Genomic DNA, 22,333 nt, shown 5'->3' with positions numbered 1-22,333 from the left:
TAATCTGTTTCATTAGTTTTCAATTTTTTAAGATTTATTTTATTTTCATTTGTGTGTGTGTGTGTGTGTGTGTGTGTGTGTGTGTCTGTGTGTGTGTCTGTGTCTGTGTCTGTGTCTGTGTCTGGGTATGTGCCCACAATGCAGGAGCACAGAGAGTCCAGAAGAGGGCGCTGTATCTCCTGGAGCTGGAGTTACAGGTGCTTGTGAGCTGCTTAATGTGGGTTCTGGGAACTAAACTTGGGTCCTCTGTGAGACCAGCAAATACTCCTAACTACTGAGTCATCTTCCTGGCCTCTGCTTTTTTTCTATTTTAAAGACTCTTCATGCACTAATGTAATCTGTCTTTTTTATCTAACATGTGTTTAATACATTTCTGCCAGTTTTTAGTTTCTATTTTAGCCTGCCTTACAATATATATATATATATATATATATATATGTGTGTGTGTGTGTGTGTGTGTGTGTGTGTATGTATTCTTTCTTATTGTATATATATATATATATATATATATTCTTTCTTTAAAAAACACTCAAACTTTTATATAGTCTATTTTTTTTTAAATATCTTCTGAATATGAAGTCTTGCTTTGAGTTATTTTCTTATGAAGAGTATAAAAATATACCCCTGGTTATTCTATTGTGTTGATTCTTAATGTTTAAGTTTCTGTTTATTACTGTTTAATTTGGAGCAAGGAAAAGAACACATTTTGCTACCCAGAGTGTTGTTCAATAAATCACCAACACCACTGTAAGAGCCTAGCCCTCCCAGAAGAGCTGGGCTCGGTTTGTTTACTTCTCCTCACTGTTTCTGTCGACATGAGGAACAATTTAAACAAACATTCCTAATACAACCATTTATTAAGGTTAAAAACATGAGGTTAGAGACTGGAACACCAACTGATATCAGATAAAATGTCTGAAGTCACACCTAGGAGTAGACAAGGAATCAAGGCAGGGCAAGGTGCTCTATGTCTCCCCCTACAGGCCGGATATTTACACAACAGCTGTGAAAGCCTGGACTGAGGAGGCCTGGTATGTACAGGCCCCTTAAAATGATTGTGTTATTTTTGAAGCTGGGGCTACAGAAATTCCGTAGGGTGAAGATGCCAGGTGTGGAACATTCCTGAGAGGTTTCCTGGTTTGCCAGTCGGCCAGGAATCACCAGCAGGGATTTGCTCCCAGGGGCCCAGCTGTAGGTGCTGGCTTTCTTCAGGAAGTACTCAGACCCTATCTGAAGCACCACCATTCCCATCGTGACTTTGTGTCTGGTGGTTAGAGGCCCGAGCTTACTGGTTTGCTTCATTGAGGTCCTAGGTTCCCTGGACATTCCCTCTCGCATAGTGAGTTGATCCAGAGTTGCAGAGGGTCAGCCCAGGTAGGGTCTTCCCGGGTCCCTCTTCCCAAGTCACTCTGGCTATCCCCTAAGGGTAGCACTTCTCCTCTGAGCTGGGAAGAGAAATGGACGCTGCTGTATTTCAGTAGTTTGAATGGAATGCTAATGAGGAGAGGTGAGATCCTTCTCATTCATTATTCATATGTCACCTTCAGCCTCAGCCTCCTCCCAGGCTTGGGACATCCCAGCAGCTTCCTGTGGCTGTGGGTCCCTAGCACATGCAGTCTCTGCTGCAAGACCGGCCTGGCCGCCTGGGTTCCAAACTACATCATCCTAGGTAAGTGGACCCATTGTCTCAGAGCCTGCCTTCCCTGGCCCTGGGGAGTCTCACCTATGCCTCCTGTTGGAAGTAGATCATGAAGGCCCTCGGTGGGCAAGAAGGCAGAATTTTTACCTTTGAAAAGCCAGCACTTACAATCTTCAGGAAGGACTTCGCAGGGACAGCCCTATGGCTGACTGTACCCAGCTCTGGCTGCTGCTTCTAATGGTTCCTTATTTCTGCCTGTGACTTCTTCAGGAGGAGCGGGTGCCAAACCCAACATTTATTCTCTTGGCAATCTTCTGCTGGTGAGTGCATGTATTTTTAATAGAAATGGATAAAGCTGTGGGCCAAGGATGGGGCTATGCAGAAGGAAGGAATCAAAATGCATTGGAGGCCACCCCATTGCGGAGGGCAGCGCTGAGAAAATGTGTTCTGGAAAAGATTCTATTAGGACTCAAATAGTTTCACTTATTTTTTTTTTCCTCTTTTAAATGAGATCACATTAATTTGAATGACTCAGAGAGAGCCTGGAAGTATGACAAGGAGGTTAATGTAGCAATGGGGGGAGAAAAATCAAGGATACTCATAGGGCTCTGCAAAGGGCCCAGACAGGGAACTGTAATACAGGATTTGCTTCTCCTAGGAACCCTGGTGTCTTTCTTGTCTAACTTCTTTTCAGCCAGATAGCTTCAGTGAGTCTGGAAGACACAGCACCCTTGAGAGTGGTTTGCAAGAGCTCAAAAAACCTTCCTGGGATTCCCCTGAGATAAATCTCTTGAATATTAGTGCACCATTCCCGTTTTCAGAAATTCGCTAAGAACCTTAGATAGTCTCTAAATTTTCCTAATTAAGTTTTAAAGTCACTTCTTTTATTGCTTAAAAATCATTGAGTGCTATATCATGTTACCATGAAATAAAACTGCACTAACTGGGTAATAATACATTAACTTCTTGGGGTCCATTTAAATACATTCACATCCTGAAACTTAAAAAAGCTGGCCCAGGAAGTTAAAGCCTGTACCCAAGGTTCACTGGGAGCTGTGCTGTAGAGAGTCGGTTATCTCTCTGCTGATCGGCAGCAACTATAATGAAGTGCCTGCCCTAAGGAGTTCCTGGGACTGCAGGCATAAAGTATGCTGGGCAAGAGAATTAAAAAGAGTGATAACACAGCATCAACTGGGTCTTCTCTAAAGTGGGAGAGCATGATTGGCATGGTGGAGTGAAGCAGGAGAGAAACACCAGCCCTCCTGGTGAGCTCCTAGCTTTATTTAATTTTTAAAGAGATTTTTTTTTTTAGATGCACACAGTTGCCTGTGGTTCTAAAGATTATAATAAATCATTGACTAAAGCCATCCCTGCAATATGCGGGTCCCCAGCTAAAAAGAACTATCATGTTTCTTTCTCCCCCTGCTTTTCTATTATATCTTAGTTTTAAAAGAAAGCTAGGAGGTGACACATACTTATTTTTCCCTCTCCCTGCCATGTTGAGGATGGAACATGGGGCCCTGCAGGTGCTTATTGGCTGTGTCCCCAGCTCCATACTTAACTTTCTTTCTGCCTCAGAGTGACTTCAGGAGTTGTAGGGTTTGTTCTAAATTGATTTCCTCATGCTAAGGGTTGGCTTTAATGAGGATAAGGGCTAGAATCACTTTCTAGCGTGGTTTTGGTTGGCAGAGCTCTTAGAGCACTCATTAGGATCTGTCTGCAGAGCTACCCAGCAGGTTGTTCTGTGAGATAAGTTGTCACACCTCTATGAACTTCTCTTTCATTTTCTCAAGACACGCCCGCCCTTCTGTTTGCTCACGTTGTCCCCTGCCTATTGAGCTTTACTTCCACACATCTTTAAAACTGTTTTGACCAGATGCATTCTTGGTTTGGACCCCGATTGTTCTGGAACATTTGTTAAGCTCAGATCAGATCAGGGTGTCCTCTTGTAAGACTTGAGCATCGGCTTGGCACAGGCTTGGTACTCAGCACAAAGCCCAGCATGGGCTTGGGGTGAGCTGTGTGTGGTAGGTCATGAGGAATGGTCTTTCTTGCTTCCCACAGAGATGGCTATTTGGGAGATTTGAGTTGTGACAGAGGAAGCTAGCATCCTGTGGGATCCCAGCAGGAGATGCCATTTGGTCTCTCTGACTTTAAGTCCCAGGAAGACACAAACCTGCATCTGCTCCACACAACGGTCTCTTGGCAATCTCTTTCCCCAATAATCATGCTTGGAATTAGAGGAGGTGTCCTTGGTCCCCTCTGGCTCCACTATGGCTACAAGGCTTTTGTGTGTGAGTGTGTGTGTGTGTGTGTGTGTGTGTGTGTGTGTATGAGAGAGTGTATATGTGTGTGTGTGAGTGTATGTGTATGAGTATGAGTATATGTATGAATGTGGGGGTGTGTATATGTGTATGTGTATGTGTGTGAGAGTGTGTGTGTGAGTGTGTGTGTGTGTGTGTGTGAGAGAGAGAGAGAGAGAGAGAGAGAGAGAGAGAGAGAGAGAGAGAGAGAGTGTGTGTAGGTTCATATGTGGGTACAGGTGAGCCTGAGTCCTCAGGAATCATTCCTCAGAAGCCATCTACCTTGCTTTTGTAGACAGGATCTCTCACGAGTATCTAGGGCTCAACAATACAGTTAGATTGATTGGTTGATGGGATTCAAGGATCTAGCTGTCCCCACCTCCCCAACTTCCAGGCTGTAAGCAAGAAACACCATTCCTGACTTTGTACATGGGAGCAGAGGCTCAAAACCAGGTCTTCTTTCTTGCATATCGAGTACTTTGTTGACTGAGCCATCTCTCCTACTGCCAGGCCTTCTTCACCCCCTTCTTTCAAAGCCCTGTTTGAGTGAAATACCATCACCCTGCTATGCATCCATCATTCTTACTCCACTCACACCTCAGGCAATCCCCACCCACCTCCTCATCAAGGCTCTGCCCGGCCTCTCACTTTTTCACTTCCTCATCTTTTCATCCCTGTGTACTTCCTCTTTTCTTGCCAGGTAGCTGGACTTGTCTCCCCTTGTGAAATAAGCCACTAAAGAACAGCTGAGTTCCTTGTTTCCTCAACTCAGTATCCAAACACCCCTGTCCCCATCTGTTTCTTCTCCTGTCCTTTAGAGGTAGAATTCTAAGAATCTGATAGGCCCAGTATACATGCCTTTTAAATGTGGGACAAACCTGTGAGCGTGGAGCAGTGCTATCTGTTGTGATAGTAAGATGATTCATTCCTCAGACTGAGTTTAATCAGAAGGTGCCTTATCTGGTAGACCTGGTCTAGACAGGTGACCCCTGGGAAGGGCTAGAGACCTTTAGAGTGAGGGATTCTGTGTGCCGTCAGTGAAGACTGAAAATCAGCATGGTGGGGACTTGAGAGGTACCACTAGGCACAGGCAGCAACACTGACTTATATCCAAAAGGAATTAAGTGTTTCCTGTTACCTCTTTGAATGAGCCTCTAAGCCTTAGTGTCTAGGGAGACCTTAACTGCAACTGAAGGGCATCTCCAGCTGACAGCTTGATTCCAGCTTTGCAAAACCTTGAGGTTGAGTCTTGTCTCCTGCTCTCAAGTACAGAGCCATCATCAGCTACTATGGACTGAGGTTAAGTTAGGTTAGGGGGCTGGCTGTGGTGTAGTAGCAGAGAACCTTACCTTCTCTTGCTAGAGAGGTTGAAGGCAAACGAATTGGTGCGTGAATTTTGACACATAAATTCAAGCTTGCTCTAGAGTCTTACTCGTAAACTTATCATGAGTCAACACAAAGGGGGTCTTGATTTTAATATTTTAAATGGGTGCCTCAGGGAAGCTGAGGTGAGCAAAGGGTACTGAGCAGGCATGCTGCTCAGGAGTGAGAAGGAGGTTGCTATGGTTTCAATCAGCCACTGTCTCCAGGCTCCTGAAGGCAACCTCTTCTGTTTCTGTCAAAGGCAAGCACTGGGAGAGCATATGGTCCTGGAAGCATGGAAGCCCACTGAAGTAGACTTAAAGGTAAGGGTTGGTGGGAGTGTCTCTGCCCATTTACCTATGAACCCTTTTCTTGGGGGAAATACATGTAGTTTGGGGAGATATCTGGAACATACGCTCTGATTTCCAGTTCCATTAGCTGACAGTCATGGTACAGAGACATTTGTTAAGCTTGGTGAGTTTAACATGGATATCAGATATCGTGATTTCTATCAGTCCTTCTTCTGGTTTACTACGGACATGTGACCTTAAAAAAGTCACCTGGGTGTGGGGGGGAAACACAGTTCTTTATAAGCAAGAAAGGGTGCATTCACTTCACAGACTGGGTTGCAACAGAGAGCCTGTGACACAAAAGTGAATGGTGCCTCTCTCTGCTCTGCCCAGACAAGATTGTGGCTGCCAAAGGTTAGGCTGTCAGCTCCTTGAAGGTTCACAAGGTTGATTCTTAGCATGCACAGAGGCTGGCATCCCGGAGAGCTCTGTTCCTATGGCTGCTTCATGGTGGATCAGCCCTGCTGACTTTTAGGGTTAACCTTAGGGGTCAAGGTCAAGGTTACTTACCCAGGAGTGATGTTTGCATTCAGCCAAGTCTAGTGAGCAGTTGCTAGGATACCAAGCTCACTGACACCAAATGCTCATCCAGGAAAGAGCACCACTTTGGATGGCACTTTTCCAAATGTTTTAAGAGCCTATACCCACCTAAGGTCATGGTTTAGATGCTCTGCTGTGGGACATTCCATTGTGCATATGACTGTCTGTAAGATGGTTCTTAAATACAGCAAGTTTGAAACTTTCGTAATCTCTGGAGACATTTTAGGTTATCACTACTGGAGGCCTGGGGAGATGTAGAGACCACTGGTGCCTAGGGATGGATGGTATTAAACTCCTCATCTCAGCTGCTCAGAGAATACACTGGGACCAAATGTCTGTAGGACTCAGTTTGGGAGACCTGTCACCTAGCTGGCCCTTGGGAAGTGTCAGTTAAAGAATAAACAGTATTTCCCTTCAGCCTTGGTGGTCAACCTCTCTGGTCTAAGGACCAAATAAGCAAAGCTTGGATGCAAGATGCCCTGAGCTATGTTCCATCTGTGTTCAGCCCACAGGTTGCTCAGCAGCCTCCCAGCAGGGTGTCCACTGTTAGCTCATCGTAGTTGATGATGCGGACTGGGCTCCATGCCATGTGCTGGCTGACATGTTTCCACATGGCTAATCTCATGTAATCCCCAAGGCTGCATCTAAGAAGGCAACTGCAATTGTGCTGGAAAGAGAGAAATGGCTTCCTTCTGCCCTTCTGGATTCTTTGGCTGGGCTACAAGTTGAATTGGCAAAAGACAGATGAACAAGAGAAAACCTGGTTTTAATTACCTACATGAACACAGGAGTCAGATGACCGAAGCGTCTCATGAGCGTACGGATCTCAGAACTTCTGGGGAGTGCTGGGATGATGGAGCCGAGCTGTGAGGAGGGGGAAGGAAGGCACGTGGTGAAGGAAACCCGTCTTGCTCTGCAGATAAACTCTCCCAACATCTGCTGGTCACATTTATCCCCAAATAGTCCCTCCCTTGTGTTCAGACCTTCACTACTGCAAAGTCCTTAGGTTTTCTTCAGAGATGAAATTTTTTTACAAAAAATATGTCAGCTTTTCAGAGCCATGCCTGAGCTTGTGCCTTCTCTGAATCACTAGTTTGAGATTCACTCTGGTCTATTTCAGGGTGGTATATTCTGGTCCCCTACAGCTGTGTTTTGAGGGGGTATGTCCTGGACCCCAATACCTGTCACTCTCTTACAGCTAGAAATACAGTTTCAGGCCATCAGAGTTTTCCTATTACAATGTCCATCTGGCCTGACATATGGCTATTTTTATTCTCAGGTGAGACCTAGTAAAGCCACAGCAGGGCTCTCCTCAGAGCCAGACCCTGTCTCACTGTGCCTTTGCAGCAAGCAGCCTGGCTCTGGCTTGTGATGTTTGCATTTCCTATGTCACACACTCTCCTCGGTGGCCAGTGGCTGGATGCCAACGCAATGCCCTTGAACTCAGAGGTGGGAAGCCATACACTTGTTTTTAAAGACTGTGTGAGCTGGCCACAGAGTGCCACTACAAAAGGGCCTGGTAGAGTGAAACTCCCTAATGCCTAGTCATCTCAGTTCCTGCTGACAGGGTAAATGTCGTCTTGCACTGACAGGAGGACTGATGGGTATCAGTAAGTCACAGAAAAGGGATGATTTTGAAAACTGGGCTTCTGAGCTCTGTAGGCTTCACTGTGTGGTGTCCCCACCCTAGTAGGCTATGGGTACCATATGGGTTGCCATAGCAGTATTGATGTGTGATATGTTTTTTGGTTTTGTTTTTGTTTTCTTGTTTGTTTTGAGGAGAATATGTTTTATAGAGCCTGGTATGGTGAGGTGGGAGAGGTGCCTCAGCAGGCCCATGCTGAGGTATCCCTTCTCCCTGAGGTACCAGCAAATATGACAGATATATTTGGGGGCACAGGAAGGGGAGTTGAGAAAGGAGTAGAGACAAAGAGAGGGGATAGAGAAGGACAGAGAGAGAGAGAGAGAGAGAGAGAGAGAGAGAGAGAGAGCAGAAAGAACGGAGAGAGCAGAAAGAACGGAGAGAGCAGAGAGAGCAGAGAGAACGAGGAGGGCCCAAATAGTCCCATTTATTAACAAGCCAGGCTTACCTGGCTATTGTCAGGTAACTGTTGGTCAGAGCCTAGAAGGAATGCCAACAAGTATCCTCTCTCACACTGTCCATGTCAGACAATGTCCATGGAAACTGACTGTAACTTCAGAAATCCAAAGGTTCTGTCCCAAGGAAAAGAACACTGAATGCTTTTATACACATGGCTTTGTGCCATTGAAGGCAAGGCCAGCTCCACACCAGAAAGGACAGTTGGTGCTACCTTGCTGAACACAGTAGCCCTGAGCAGAAATAGACACTTCTCTCTGGTGTGTATAAGACTATCCTTGTCTCAGGCTTTATGCACACAGCAGCTTTTTCTCATTGCCTTGGCAGCTAGGAGGCCCCATTCCTCACAGACCCTGAAGTCTTCATGGAGGAGTATGCTTGGCCCAGGGACTGGCACTATTAGAAGGTGTAGCCTTGTTGGAGGAAGTGTGTCACGGTGGAGGTGGGCTTTGAGACCCTCCTCCTAGCTGCCTGGAAGACAGTCTCCTCCTGGCTTCTTTTGGGTGAAGATGTAGAACCCTCAGCTCCTCCAGCACCATGCCTTCCTGGATGCTGCCTTACTTCCTTGCCTTGATGATAATGGACTGAACTTCTGAAAGTGAAAGCCAGCCCCAGTTAAATGGTTTTTATAAGAGTTGCCTTGGGCATGGTGTCTCTTCACAGCAATGGAAACCCTAACTAAGACATACATGGTATTGGTTATGTGTCGGATGCTGACCCTTGGATTTTACTCACATGCTGGCTACATGTGGGAATAGGGCTGGCCAGACAAATCCCAGTGGATCTAGGAAGCTGTCAGATGCTGGTGTGAGCTGGCACACAGAGGAGGGGTGTTTGGCTATCTCATCAGGGTTCTTCTAGATTGGGCCAACAAAGTCCCATGGATCAATGCTAGACAGCAGCTGCTGAGCCTATAGCTTCCTCTGGGAAGCCTGGCCTGCTGAGGAAGAGGGGACAGAAGTAGTCAGCACCTCCCCTAAAGGGTGGCCTGGCCAGCTCTTCAGCTGCCAAGCATGAGGCTTTAGAGTGGAGGCTGTGTCAGGCCACTTCCTGTTTGTTGATCAGTAAAACTTACTGGTCATAGCTTTCCCCTCCCCAGTTTAGCTCCCAGTAATGCGGGTTCTTCCTCAACTTTCTAATTTGCACCTCTGCTCCCTGCACAGAGCAGTTCTATCAGCAGGTGTTGATGGGTGCTTAACAGGCCACCTGCGGTTGCAGGAATGCAGGCAGAGCTGGCTGGTTTCAGCACCCACACATCTGCGCCTCCCGCTCTGCTCCTCTGGCCTCCCTTCCTGCCTTTGACTCTATATGGACATGAGTGCTGTTTCTCTGAGAGCCCCTTTGTTTAAACCAGAGCTGTGCTTCTAAGAAGTGACATCCTTGGTCACATCTAAGCCTCACTGGGCTGCTGACATACCGTGGTCCCTTGGTACAGACAGTGGGAAAAAAAAATCCCTTCCTCATCGTCATCATCCGGGCTACCAAGATTCCACAGTTCCACAGCCCAAGTCTGGGAGCGAATTTTAATGAATTCTCCCGAAACTTGTGCAGCAGTGATAAAATGTAATTGAGTGCAGTTTCACTCCCACACCAGCCTCTAAGCTGCAGAACCCCAGCCAGCTCTTTGGGAGGCAATTTCATCACCATGGAGTTACCCTGTCCTAAGGTGTGTGAGCCTTGTGCAGGCCTGAATTAAACTCGAGGTGAATTTTCATCAGTACACTACAAGAAGAGACAGGCAGCACTGCCATTAAGATTAATTAGAAGGTGAGGGCCCTGATCTGGGAGCTGGGACAGTCCTAGTACATCTTTCACAGGTTTGTTCTCCAAAACCACCTCCAGATTATTTTTATTCTTTATTTTATTATATTATTATTATATTTAAAGTTCTGGTACTTTACAGAGCATATGTAGATTTATTTTTATTCTTTATTTTATTTATATTATTATTATATTTAAAGTTCTGGTAATTTACAGAGCATGTGTAGATTCGTCTCTCTTTTTTTCCCCCACTCCATTCTTGACTTTATCAGAAAGGCTGAGAAGTGATTTCTAGTCCACAGGGAACACAACTTTGCACAAGGCCAGGGTAGTGACAGGAAGTGGGACCGCATATTGCTTTTGTCTGGTATTTCCTGTGGGAGTTCCATCTATCTAAGGTGGCTTGAGGGCATGTCTGAGACCCTTCTATAAGGTTCTAGGAAACCAAACTGCCTGGTGCGTGAGACCTCTAGAGTAAGAATGTCTTCTATAGGTTTAAAATGTTTGGGAGAGGAAAGGGAAACCGAATCTCATGTGACGTATGAAAATTATATCAGATTTGCATCTCAATGTAGAGTAATAAACTTGAGAGTAATTTAGCCATAGGCCACTCAATTATGCGTCTCCCACATTCATGTGCAGGTATTTATATGTTGCTGATGAGCTACACTCACTTATTTGCATACTACCCACCTACTTGCATATCACCTACCAGTTATAGTCACAATTTACATACCACCCTAAAGCCATACCCATTACTTACATACTTCACCTAGCAAGCCTACCTATTTACATACTGCTCACAAGCCACACTCACCTATTTACAGATTGATCCATCCCCTCTCTTGCCACCTTTGAAAAGTTGCATCCTTGCTCCAGAGATAATATGACCCACAATGCCAGTGGTGTTGATTCTCTGACTTTTTGAGGCAATATTTACTCCTGACCGAACTGGGGGTGGTGACTTTGTTCCCTCCCTCAGTCCAGATGGGCTTTCTACTCAATGCAAAGCTATGTTTTTTGGTGATGATAGTGAATTAGGTCCCACTGGTTTGGAATCTGTGCCCTCCAGGGGCATTGATGGCCACTGGGAGGCAGGTGGGATCAGAGAGTAAGGTTTGCTGTGGGGGGAGGGCCTCACGGCTGTGGCTCTCCAGCCATGTGCTCAGTGTGGTGGCAGCTTATCATTTGCTATTTGTCACTTCTCTTTGAACATTCAGCACAGTAAAAAATCATTTGCCAATGAGGTAAAGTGGAAAATTCATTTCGCCCCTTCCCCGCCCCCATTGGAAGTCAAATGCTGAAATCACTAGTGTGTCTTCATCTTTAGTGGAATCTTCCCTTTGTAAAAATCAGGGGAGGCTCGCTCATTTTATTTTGAAAGTAACATTCTATGGACAGTGGGGACCATACAACAAAAAGGAAAATATTCTCTTTGCTATGTGGCTTTGCTCTAAGAACAAACTGAAGATGGTCAGGGAAACCACGGGGTGACTCTACTGAGATATCGTACCAACTGCGAGTAGCAAATACATTGAAAACCTGCATCTCCATACAGCACAGCCTTCCCAACTGGCAGGCACTGGGGAAAATAAGAAAAAGACTCAGATTTTAATTTAAACAGTTTTTTTTTTTCAGAGCTGGGGATGGAACTCAGGACCTTGCATATTCTAGGCAAATGCTGCTTTACCATTGAGCCGTATCCCCAGGCAGAACCAGTACTCTAAAAGGCCAAATGCTGTGCAGTTCTCCAAGGTGTCTAACTTTACATTACCCATTATAAATAATGAGATGTGGCTTGCTCCTGAGGGTCTGATTCTAGTAGAATTCCCACCAAGCATCATGAGTTTGACTAATGTTAGCAAATGCTCAGAAATACATTCCTGACTCGCTTACTGAGAGGAAGAGCTCTGGGTAGAGTCGTGTAAAATGTCCTGAGTTGGCCTGCTCGAGTGGATTTCCCCAAAGTTCACTTTCTCAGTGTGACAGTATTGGTCCACAGATCCTAGAGGGGTACATTGGGGTGTGAGATGGGACCTCAAGGATGGATCTTTGTCTTTCTCACTGATGAGTGCCCATGTATAAATGGCTATACTTATCTCCATGAGAGCAAGCCACTGTGAGACAAGCCACCCCTCCATGTTTTCTCCAGCAGCATGAATCTGCTCCTATCATCCTATACCAGAAGTTGAAGCATCATAGTGTCCTGGACCATGCATACCTGCACCATGCCCTGGGATGCCCCAGCCTCAAACAATGAGTGCAAGTTAGCTTCTGTTCTCTATGAATTTCTCAGACTTAGATATTCTGTAATGTCAAAAGAAAGTGCAGAGTTTCTTGGTTGATTGGTTTAGGTTTTTTTGGTTTTTTGTTTTGTTTTGTTTTGTTTGCTGTTGATAGTGTTTTTGTATATGTATATATGCATGTATGCCCATGTGTGTGCATGTATGTGTATGTCTGTCTGAGTGTATTTATGCTTGTGTGGAGGCCAGAGGTTGATGTTAGATCTTTTCCTCAATCCATTCTCCACCTATTAAAAAAACAAAACAAAACAACAACAACAAAAAAAAAAAAAAAACAAAACGAAAGTATCTTTCCCTGAACCTGGCTCTTGCTCCTTTGGCTAGACCTGTTGGCCAGTAAGCCACCAGATCCACCTGTCTACATCCCATAGGGATGGTGCTACAGTACACATCTCTCCGCCTGGGGTTTGCATGAATGCTGGGGATCTAAACTCAGGACCTCGTGCTTCCATAGAAAGTGCTTTTCCGGCAAGGCATCTCTCCAGCCCATGGTCTGGTTTTTGAGCTACCAGAAGCTGTTTAGACACAGCGGAGATGCTCAAGGTCCCTAGTTTCTTTGTAGATCATTTTACCAACACAAGCCAGTAGGAGCAATTGTGAGAGGCCCTGTCTGTCCCTGGGGCAGCAGGCCTGAGAGGAAGAAGGTTAGAGAGGGTAAGAACGGCCCTCTCATTGAGCTGCTAAAGTGGCTTTTCCTGTTGCTTTCAAAGTTGTGTTCAGTGATAACTTGAGCAGTACAGTAAGAGGTATGGAGTAAGCCCTTGACCTTTGGTTGTCTGAGAAGTGATGACTTGGGAAGGGTGAATGCCATCTACCAGAAAGGAAATCAAGTGTCTCTAAAAGTGAGACACTTTCCCAACCGAACTGTTGGCTGCTGAAAGGTCCTGGAGCAGAAAGAATTGTTGTCCTTGGCTGTCCACTGAGCCCCAGCAGGTAGTTCCAAACCCGCGATGATACAGATGGCCTTGGTAGGTTACAAAGCAAAACATGGAGACATGAGCAGAGGAAAGGGATTTATGGAAAGGGGAGAGTAGAGGTGGAAAGAAACCAAAATGCATTTTATACCTGTCTGAAAGTATTACAGAAGAAAGTTTGATTTAAAAAAAAAGGAAGCTGCACATGGACCCTGAGGGGACAAGCCTCGGGTGGATCCTGTGAGGAGGTAGACTATTATAGGGATTGAAAAAATAAGGGAAATGTCCTCAGTGATTATCTTAAAAGTTTCAGAGAGCAGATAGTCAGGAGTGTCCCTTCCAAAGAGAGCAATAAGAGGGGGAGGCACTGACCAGTGAGGGGACAGTGGTTATAAACACCTTTTATAATATGTTGTCCTCTGAGCCAAACTGCTACCATGACTATCTGGGTCTGGTTCTGAGAGTCTATCCTGTTAAGGCCTGGGACATTCTCTACTAGAGGGAGACAATGTTGGACAGTCATTACACCCTTTCCACAATCTGGCCACTCCTCTCTCATCATTTGTATGCAATTCTATCCTACATGCATGTGGCCTCATGGGCTCTGTGATGGTTCAGAGAACAGACTGCAGAAGACTAGGGGAAGGAGCTCCAGCTATGCAATCACAGGAAGCCATCATCTGTGCTGGGTGCAGACCTTCCAATATGGCTGCTTTGGGGTCACCCATACTCTTCTCAGTAACCCCTCACTCATGCTCTGCAAGAAAGCTCAACACACTTGTTGATTTCCAGGGAGAACTGTGGTGAACTGAACTTTAGTTTGTTCTTAAGATCTTGGGGTGAGGCAACCACATCTTTCCCAAGGAACATATTTATTTATTTATTTTGCAACAATAGCCCATCCAGTGTGCCAGAGAATGCTGGCCATTTTTTTTTTTTGAAACCTCTCTATATGAATTACTAAGTGTGAGTGTTCTAGCTCCAAGGGGTAAACTTCAGTGATGTGGAAAAGCCACATGGTCCACATTCCATTTCCTTAATAATTCACATAATGAGGTCAGGACCCTTTAGAGTCTATAGTGACACCTTGTCCATATATTGTCTGGGTTGCCTGATGCAATTCACACACATCCCCCCATCCCTGCCAAGGGTAAACTGAGGTGGATCCTGGGGACATGAGGTATATGAGCAGTTCTCCTCATTGGTTGTCCATCTTGTGGGAAGAAGAGAGATCAGGTGAGTACCATTAAGTGGGCATGTGTCATAGAAGTGATACACATGATGCTGAGGTCTGTCACCCCTGGTTCAGATAGAGTAATACGTTTTCACCGGCGTTATCAAATACCAGAGAAATCAATTCAAAGGTTCATATTGGTTCTGAATTGGATATGATTGCCAATTATTATAGGGGAAAGGCCTGGTGACAGGCATGCCTATGGCAGGATGCTGACTGTCACCCCTCATGACTTGGTGGAACAGAGAGCAGAGGAAAGAAGAATGCCAGCACTTATTGATCTTTCCCCTTTTAATTCGGTGTAGGACCCCAGTCAATGGAATGTGCCACCCGCACAGGATCGGAGGTCTTCCCTCCTCAGTCTTCTCTGAAAGCATCTTTAAATATTTACCCAGTGTTGTGTCACCTAGATGATTCAGAATCCCTGGGACTTCACAGTGAAAACTGACTCTCTTGTATGGAAAAGGCTCAGGAAATGCACACTGGGATGGCTGGAGGGTCTTGAGGGACCAGTAGGCATTTCTGGCTGGGCTTGGGAAGGAGGGGGAGAAAACCTAGACGAATTGGAGAGGGGGGCATGGCATGCAGCCAGGCTGCAGGGTTTCACAGCTCTTTGGTGGAACGGTCTCAGGGGATGCACCTGACCAAGGAGACAGAGATAGGATCACAGGGTGTGTTATATGACAGGCTTTAGGGACTGGATTTCATCTTGAAGGCAGTGAGAGCCACAGGGGGATTTTTAAGGGAGAAAGACGGGGCTGATAAGGTTCATGTTTCTGATTTAAAAGGTGCTCTCCCATTGAGACGGCAGGCAGGCTGCTTTCACCTTTCTAGTATGGAGCTGGTAAGGCAGGTAACACAGACATGAGGTGACAGCAGCCTGGCCTGAGATATTTGTAGTTAAGATGAATGAAGATGGAGTAGAACCACAAGAAGGCAACCAGACAATGGAAGATACATTCCTACTGGGGATGAGGAGGGGCAGATTTCTGATGTCAGCATGAGGGTGAGGAGGGATACTAGACACCTAAGGCCAGCTGAGACTGGCTCTTAGTCTTTGGCTGATAAGGGATGGGGAGAGAAGAGTCTAGGTTTCTTTGTTTCTTGACTTAGGGATTTGCTGTATACCTCAGGCTGTCCTTGAACTCATGACTCTTCTGACTCACCCTCCTGAGGTCTGGGATTACAAGGATGAGCTGTATTATCCAACCATGTTTTTGTTTGTTTTCTTGTGATGCTGGAGATTGAACTAGGATCTGTGTGTACTAGGCAAGATGCTACTACTGAGCTATAGCCCTACTCCCACCCATGTTTCTAAAACAACAACAACCTATGTATGTATGTATGTATGTATGTATGTATGTATGTATGGGAGTAATTCTCAGGAATGAGTTCTCTCCTTCTACCATATTGGTCCTGGGAGCTGAATTCAGGTCTTCAGGAGTCACAGCAAGCACCTTTATCCACAGAGTCATCTCACCAGCCCCCTCCCATATTTCTGTCTCAACACTAGGAGAACTGGAAAGGAGGCCTGTGTGCATGGTGACTCTTCTCCCCCAAGCAAATGCCTTATATAGACAATTTGGCAAATGGGGGTTGGGGGTAGAGGTGGGGACAGAAAGAGGTGTCCTGAGTAGTGAGAAGGAACTGACTGCAGTCTACAGCTCCAAGTGTTAGCCTGGATGAATCTCAACATTGATCATCAAAAGTAAAGCTTTACAGAATATGATAGATAGGTAGTCTTAACAACAGGCTAAGCAATGCCTGGTATTGCTAAGAGCTGCACACACAATAGGACCTTGGGAAGCACAAGCTTGAACTCAGAGTGGGGTTGGCTTAGGGGAGGCTATAACTCAGGAAAGGATAAGGTGTGCATATTTTGGTAATACCAGGCTGGGTGGGGTGCCTGTACACTTCCCTGTCTATGCACAATAATCCCATATGTCTTAAATATCTCATGATCTCATTCCATCTTGTGCTGGTCCCTAGGACCTCCTGTATGCCAGGCAAGCTTCCACCACTAGCACTCCCTTTGGCTTTTTATTATGAGCCAGGACCTTGCTGAGCTGCCCAGGGTAGCCTTGAATTCACTTTGTAGTCCAGAAGGCTTTGAAGTCACCATCTACCTGACTCAGCCTCCCGAGTTGCTGGTATTATATGTATCCATCTCTGAGCCCAGCTGATTTTCAAAAGTGCCATAACAATTTTATCGCCTGAGATGATTATTTGAACACATTTCCTAGAAGAAGCCACTTTTCTGTTTAGAGTCCTCATAGAGGCCCCCAGATGTAACTCTTCCACTTGGGCTCAGAGTTATGATTCGTCCTTGGGTTATTTGGGGTTACAGTGGAGTGTACATAGATGCTCACCGGCATTTACCAACCTGGCTCTTTCTTTTCAGACCTCAAAGGAATAGACTGAGTTGCCACTAGCGACTGAGAATCCTGACCCCAAGCCCCTGGAAATGAACTTGAAGAATATCCCACCCCTAAAGGGTTATTTCTTCCCTCTCCTGGAAGTCTGGTCCTCCAGCTAGCAATTGGCTGCTGGCACGTTGCGGCTGTGCTCTGTTGGAGTTCCACAGACTGGCTCATAAATTGAATTTCATTTTTAGAACTGGGATGAAATGAGGAAATAATTTCACATTCTATACATTTATTGAAATTATATCAAAATAAGCAATGAAGGAAAATTTCTCTTGGTAATATAATTTCAAGGATCATTTCTTGAGTTTGAAGCTAGGAAAGCATCCACAAATGTCCAGGTTTGATAACCATGGGGAGGAACCGTCTGGGCTTTATTTTGAACTTGAAGGGAATAGACAGTATCACACAATGGCTCCCTTTGTGGGATCTCAACTCACTGCTACACCTGCCTGCCCACCCCACCTTTTAAATTGGTGTGTGTTTGTATGTGTTGGTGTGTGTGTGTATGCGTGTGTGTGTGTGTGTGTGTGTGTGTGTGTGTGCGTGCACATGTATGTGTATGTGTCATTGCACACATTCAGAGGCCAGAGGACAACTTGCATGAGTTGCTTTTCTTATTCTTTCATGTAAATCCTGGGGTTTGGGGACCCGAACTCAGGCCCTAAGTCTTGACAGCAAGCACTTTTACCCACTGAGTTAGCTATTCAGCTGCTTCCTATTAGCTTTATTTTAAGCAACCAATGAAAAGATGGGTAAATCAGCTCTCCTAGTTCCCTACTTCTTCCTATTCCCTGCCTCCCTCTTTTGTTTTATTTGATTTTTGATTTTCTGAGACAGTCTCATGCTGGGGCCCAGATTGGCCTTGAACTCATGAAAATCCTATTCCCTTGGCCTCCTGAATGGTAGAATTACCAGTGTGTATCGCTGTACCTGGCTTCCCAGTTCATTTTCTATTTTGGATTTAGTGCTCAGATGCCAATACACTTAATATTTTATTTACCACTCCTGCTCCTTATATACCCCTTTCCTCTGCAAACCCACCAATTCATTTTGTAAACAGGCAAAGTTAACCCAAAGTTGAATTGTGATTTACTGAGTGATGAAGTGCCCAGGATTCCAGTGGGACCAACTCCGTAGCTGTCCCAGCCTTCCTTGTTTAATTGCCTGGTTCTAAGGTAAAATTCTCCCCATAATACACACATCTCAGGAGAAGCAGCAACTTTGGGTGTGTTGTGTTCAGATTGCCTCCATGAGGTCATAAGATGTCCAGGGAAGGATTTTGAGCATTTTAAACATGTCCAAGGGAGGCAAGTGCTTCCAATGGCTCCTGATCATTTGCCACTCTTATGTCTTTTCCCTCCCAGTATGATGCTGGTGTGATTGTACCACACAGTCTGTGGAATATCTGACACAGGTATTATCAGCAGGAGAAGTCATTTGAAGTAAAAGTGTCTCTGGCTTTCATGCATGTTTTCTGAGACAAAAGGGAAAGCAGACGTTATTTTTAGCTTAAAAAGTATTGTGTAGTCTCTGCAGCATTACTGGGGAAAATTGGTAGTGGGGAATGCACTGGAAGAGGAATCCATCATTGTGCTGACAAAATTAACAGAAATGATAGATCACTAACTTTCTCCATGATCACTGCATGTCTTGAGTCCCACTTAATGGATTTCTGTTATGTCTAATGAGGTACTGCAATGTGCGTGATGCGTATACAAATGTGTATACACGCCCACATGTGCAAAACCCATAGCAACCGCCAAAATCAAGAGTGAATATGTACTGTGATTTCTGCCCCTTTATGTCCTTTCCTGGCTCATTATTACTCCCCAAAGTTACCCTGGCTTTATTCTTTTTCCTATGACACTAAATTACCTTTGCTTTATGAACTTGATGGAACCAAAATAATGTGCTCTGGCATCTGAATTGACATGCTTTACACAATGTCCAGTGTTTAACCTTGCCCGAGTGTATTTTCCATGGTTTAGTGTTTTGTTCATGAGGTATAATATTCTACTGTATGAGTCTATATCTGCACCTAATTCTTACCTATCTATCTATCTATCTATCTATCTATCTATCTATCTATCTATCTATCTATCTATCTTCCATCTATTATCCATCCATTTATTTATCTTTTTTCTATCTATCTAATCTATCTATCATCTATCTTCCATCTATCATCCATTCATCTATATATCTTCTTTCTTTTTATCTAATCTATCTATCTATCTATCTATCTATCTATCTATCTATCTATCTATCTATCTATCTATCTATCTATCTATCGCCCCCTGCTATGTCTTTGTTCTACTGTTGGTCAGCATTTGGCTTGTTTCCACACTTTAGATGTGATGAACAAAGCTACCACAAGCATTCCTGAGTGCATCTTCTGTAGACATGTTAGTCCACTTCTTTTGGATATATGTCTGGAAGTTGGATGGCTGATCCTAGGGTAAGTATGGAGGGCATTGTTGTGTGGATACTTTCCCAAAGTGGCTGACTTACATCCACCTTCTCAGTTGCAGCAATGGAGCTGGAGTTGTCCTCATTCTCTTTACAACTGGAGACTATTCAATTCTTTAATCTGAGCTCTTCTGCTCTGTTTCTTTGCTCTAGTTACACCAGTGACTGGCAATGCTCAACATCTGTTACTTTGCTTGCTAGATATCTCACCAAAACCTTTAGCTAGGCTTTAAAACTTCTGTGTTTTACCTTTTGTTTATTTATCTGAAGGCACTCTTAAGATATTCATGGCTAGAGATTTATGTATTATGGATACCCTTTCTCCATCTAAGGCTAGAATTTTCCTTTCTTAATGTTGTCTTTTGATGAATATGGTTGTGATTTTTTCTGAAGTCCTATTTATCTTTTAAAGCCCACACCTTTTTTGTATTCATTAAAATAAATCTATACCTGCCCCCAAGTGATGACAATATTCACCCTCACTTTTATTTTCTTCCAGAAGTATTAGCATCTGGCCTTTCTTCTGTGGGCCTATCAGGATTCTGTAATCAATTTGTGTTGATGGTGTGAGGCAGGGTCAAGGTTTATTCCATATCCCAGGCAGATGGCCATTTGACCTTCAAAAATTGATTGATATCCTGCGATGGTATGCTAAGTGTTTAATTGTTTTCTGTTATTTACTTATCACAATAACCTGAAAATATAGGCGTTAGGGCTGGCAAGATTCAGCTAAAGGCATTGCTGCCAAGTCTGATGACTTAAGTTCAAGCCTTTGGACACACCAGTGGAAAAGGAGAACTGACTCCTAAAAGTTGTCCTCTAAATTCCACATGTGCACCATGGCATGTGTGTGCTCTTGCAAATAAATGAATGAATTAACAAATAAATTAATTTAATTAGGGTATAGATACTGAGTTTATCCTCATCATACATACACAGAAGCAGAGGCTTACAGAGGCTGAGTAATGTATTCTGGTGGTGTAGTAGGAGCTTCAAGTCTTCTTCCTTCATCCCTGGTCTCCACTGAGACACACTGCTTCCACACTTATTGTCAAGCTGTGAGTTGTGTGACAAGCAGAGATGAAAAAACTAATGGGCAGCATCTTTAGACTGCAATGGTCCAGTTTTGCATTTTCAAAGAGTGTCTTACCAGCTAGGGTTTCCAGATTTGGCTCACTCTAGCCTCAGATCAAATTAGATACACATACACACACATAGATAGATGGTAGATATATAGATAGATAGATAGATAGATAGATAGATAGATAGATAGATAGATAGATAGATAGATTCCTAAATATAACCTGTCCAGTTCATGGCTACTTTTTACCATGAATTTGGTCCAGCATGCATTTCTGAGGCAGCTAGCCTATAAAAGATGGCCCTAGAGAAAAAAGTGAATAAAGCCTAGAACACTGCTTTAAAAACTTACAGTTCTGCATAAAGGAACGTAAATACCATTGTCCATGGTGCCACAAGCAGTGGACAGAGTCCACATGGAGGCAGGGATAGCAGTTACTTGTTACAAAAGTGTTTGTTATCCTTTAGGCCCCTATGCACCTTTGTCAAACATTCTCTCTAAACTTGGGATGACTTTTTTGAAGTAGATTTATTTATTCCTCTTTTGCAAGGGATAATGGCATACTCTGAATTTTACATCTGGTATATAAAGAGGGAAGACTTAAAGCTCCAAACTGTCTGATTCTAAGCCTGACTCATCATCTATTTCTCAACCTGATGCCCTGAGGAGAAAGCACAGAGGAAGGCATATTAATTCTAGTTAAAGGACAATAGTAGCATTACTATTTGGTTTAATTAAACTTTTTAAACATTTAAGACCAGTGTAGCCTCACATGCACGTTAAGAACAGATACACAAGATCCCATACACTATTTATCCACTATACCCTTCCACAATCATATCTTACAAAGAAACATAATAGTTTCATAACCTGCATATAGCCATATAGTCAGAGCAGAATATTCACATCACAGGTAGCACCCTCTCCTATTGACCTTATAAGCTCGTGCAGTGCATACCCCTTTCTGTTGTTCCTATGTCCCTAACCCCAGATGAACACCTATCTGTTCTCCATGTTAAGAATGATAGAAGGAAGAAATCATAGAGCACATAGCTTCATCACCCAACATTTTCTTAAGAAATTCATCCGCATTGTGGTGTAGTTTACTTCTTGTTTATTGTAGAGTGGGCTCCACAATTGGATGCATCACAGTTTGTTTGCACATTGCAGGATATCTGGGTTGCTTTCTGCCCTTGCAAATTCAGCTGCTGTAAATATTCAGACACAGGTCTATTGTGCACTCATATTTCTGTGAGAGAAGTGTCCAGGAGTATAATTTCCAGCACACAAACACATTGTATGTTTTTGTTAGATTTAGACTGAAGAATTATATTCTTTTGAGCAACTGTAAGTGCTATTGAATTTTTTTTGGGGGGGGGGGGCTTGAGTTCTTTCCAGTATATCAAAATAGAATTAGCTTTTGTATGCTTATTTTGCCTTACAACATTACTGAATTCACTCATTATTTCTGGAAAATATTTTGTGAGTTAATGGAAAGTCATGTCATCCTAAGGTAGAATCTCTCCTTTCTCTTCCTCTCCCTCCCTTTCTGTGCTGGGGATCAAAACAAGACTTATGTGTATGCATCCTATCACTGGGTCACATCCTTAGCCCTATTTATGTTTCAAAATACATTCCTTTTGTTTTATTGCCCCACTAAATTGATGAGAAATTCCCATATTATCTTGAATAAGAATGTTAGAAAAAAGACACCGTTTATTCCTGAACAGGGAATGTTAGGTTTTTCATTATGCATAATGTTATTTACTGGTTGTTTTAAGCATTTTGTAGATTTTTCTGATAATAGTGTCTTCACAAAAGAGCATTCAATTTGTGAGTTCTTTTTCTCTATTGAT

General features: G+C 44.0%; 1 protein-coding gene across 3 annotated transcripts in view; it reads left to right on the top strand.

The window, feature by feature from the left end:
- Positions 1–1,614: 1,614 nt before the first annotated feature.
- CUNH10orf90 (chromosome unknown C10orf90 homolog) overlaps positions 1,615–22,333 on the top strand; it is a 147,751-nt gene continuing 127,032 nt past the window's right edge. Inside the window, exons 1-2 of one of the 3 annotated variants that reach the window (XM_031388634.1) lie at positions 1,615–1,669; positions 5,567–5,627. In XM_031388634.1, the coding sequence (XP_031244494.1) occupies positions 5,586–5,627 (42 nt within the window). In that variant the 5' untranslated portion in view covers positions 1,615–1,669; positions 5,567–5,585. The remainder of the gene's footprint in view (positions 1,670–5,566; positions 5,628–22,333) is intronic. The other 2 variants (XM_031388633.1, XM_031388631.1) reach the window with 2 other exon arrangements.

This window comes from Mastomys coucha, unplaced genomic scaffold (genome assembly GCF_008632895.1).
Source record: "Mastomys coucha isolate ucsf_1 unplaced genomic scaffold, UCSF_Mcou_1 pScaffold21, whole genome shotgun sequence".
Lineage (NCBI taxonomy): Eukaryota > Metazoa > Chordata > Mammalia > Rodentia > Muridae > Mastomys > Mastomys coucha.
This window is presented reverse-complemented; position numbering and strand designations above follow the sequence as displayed.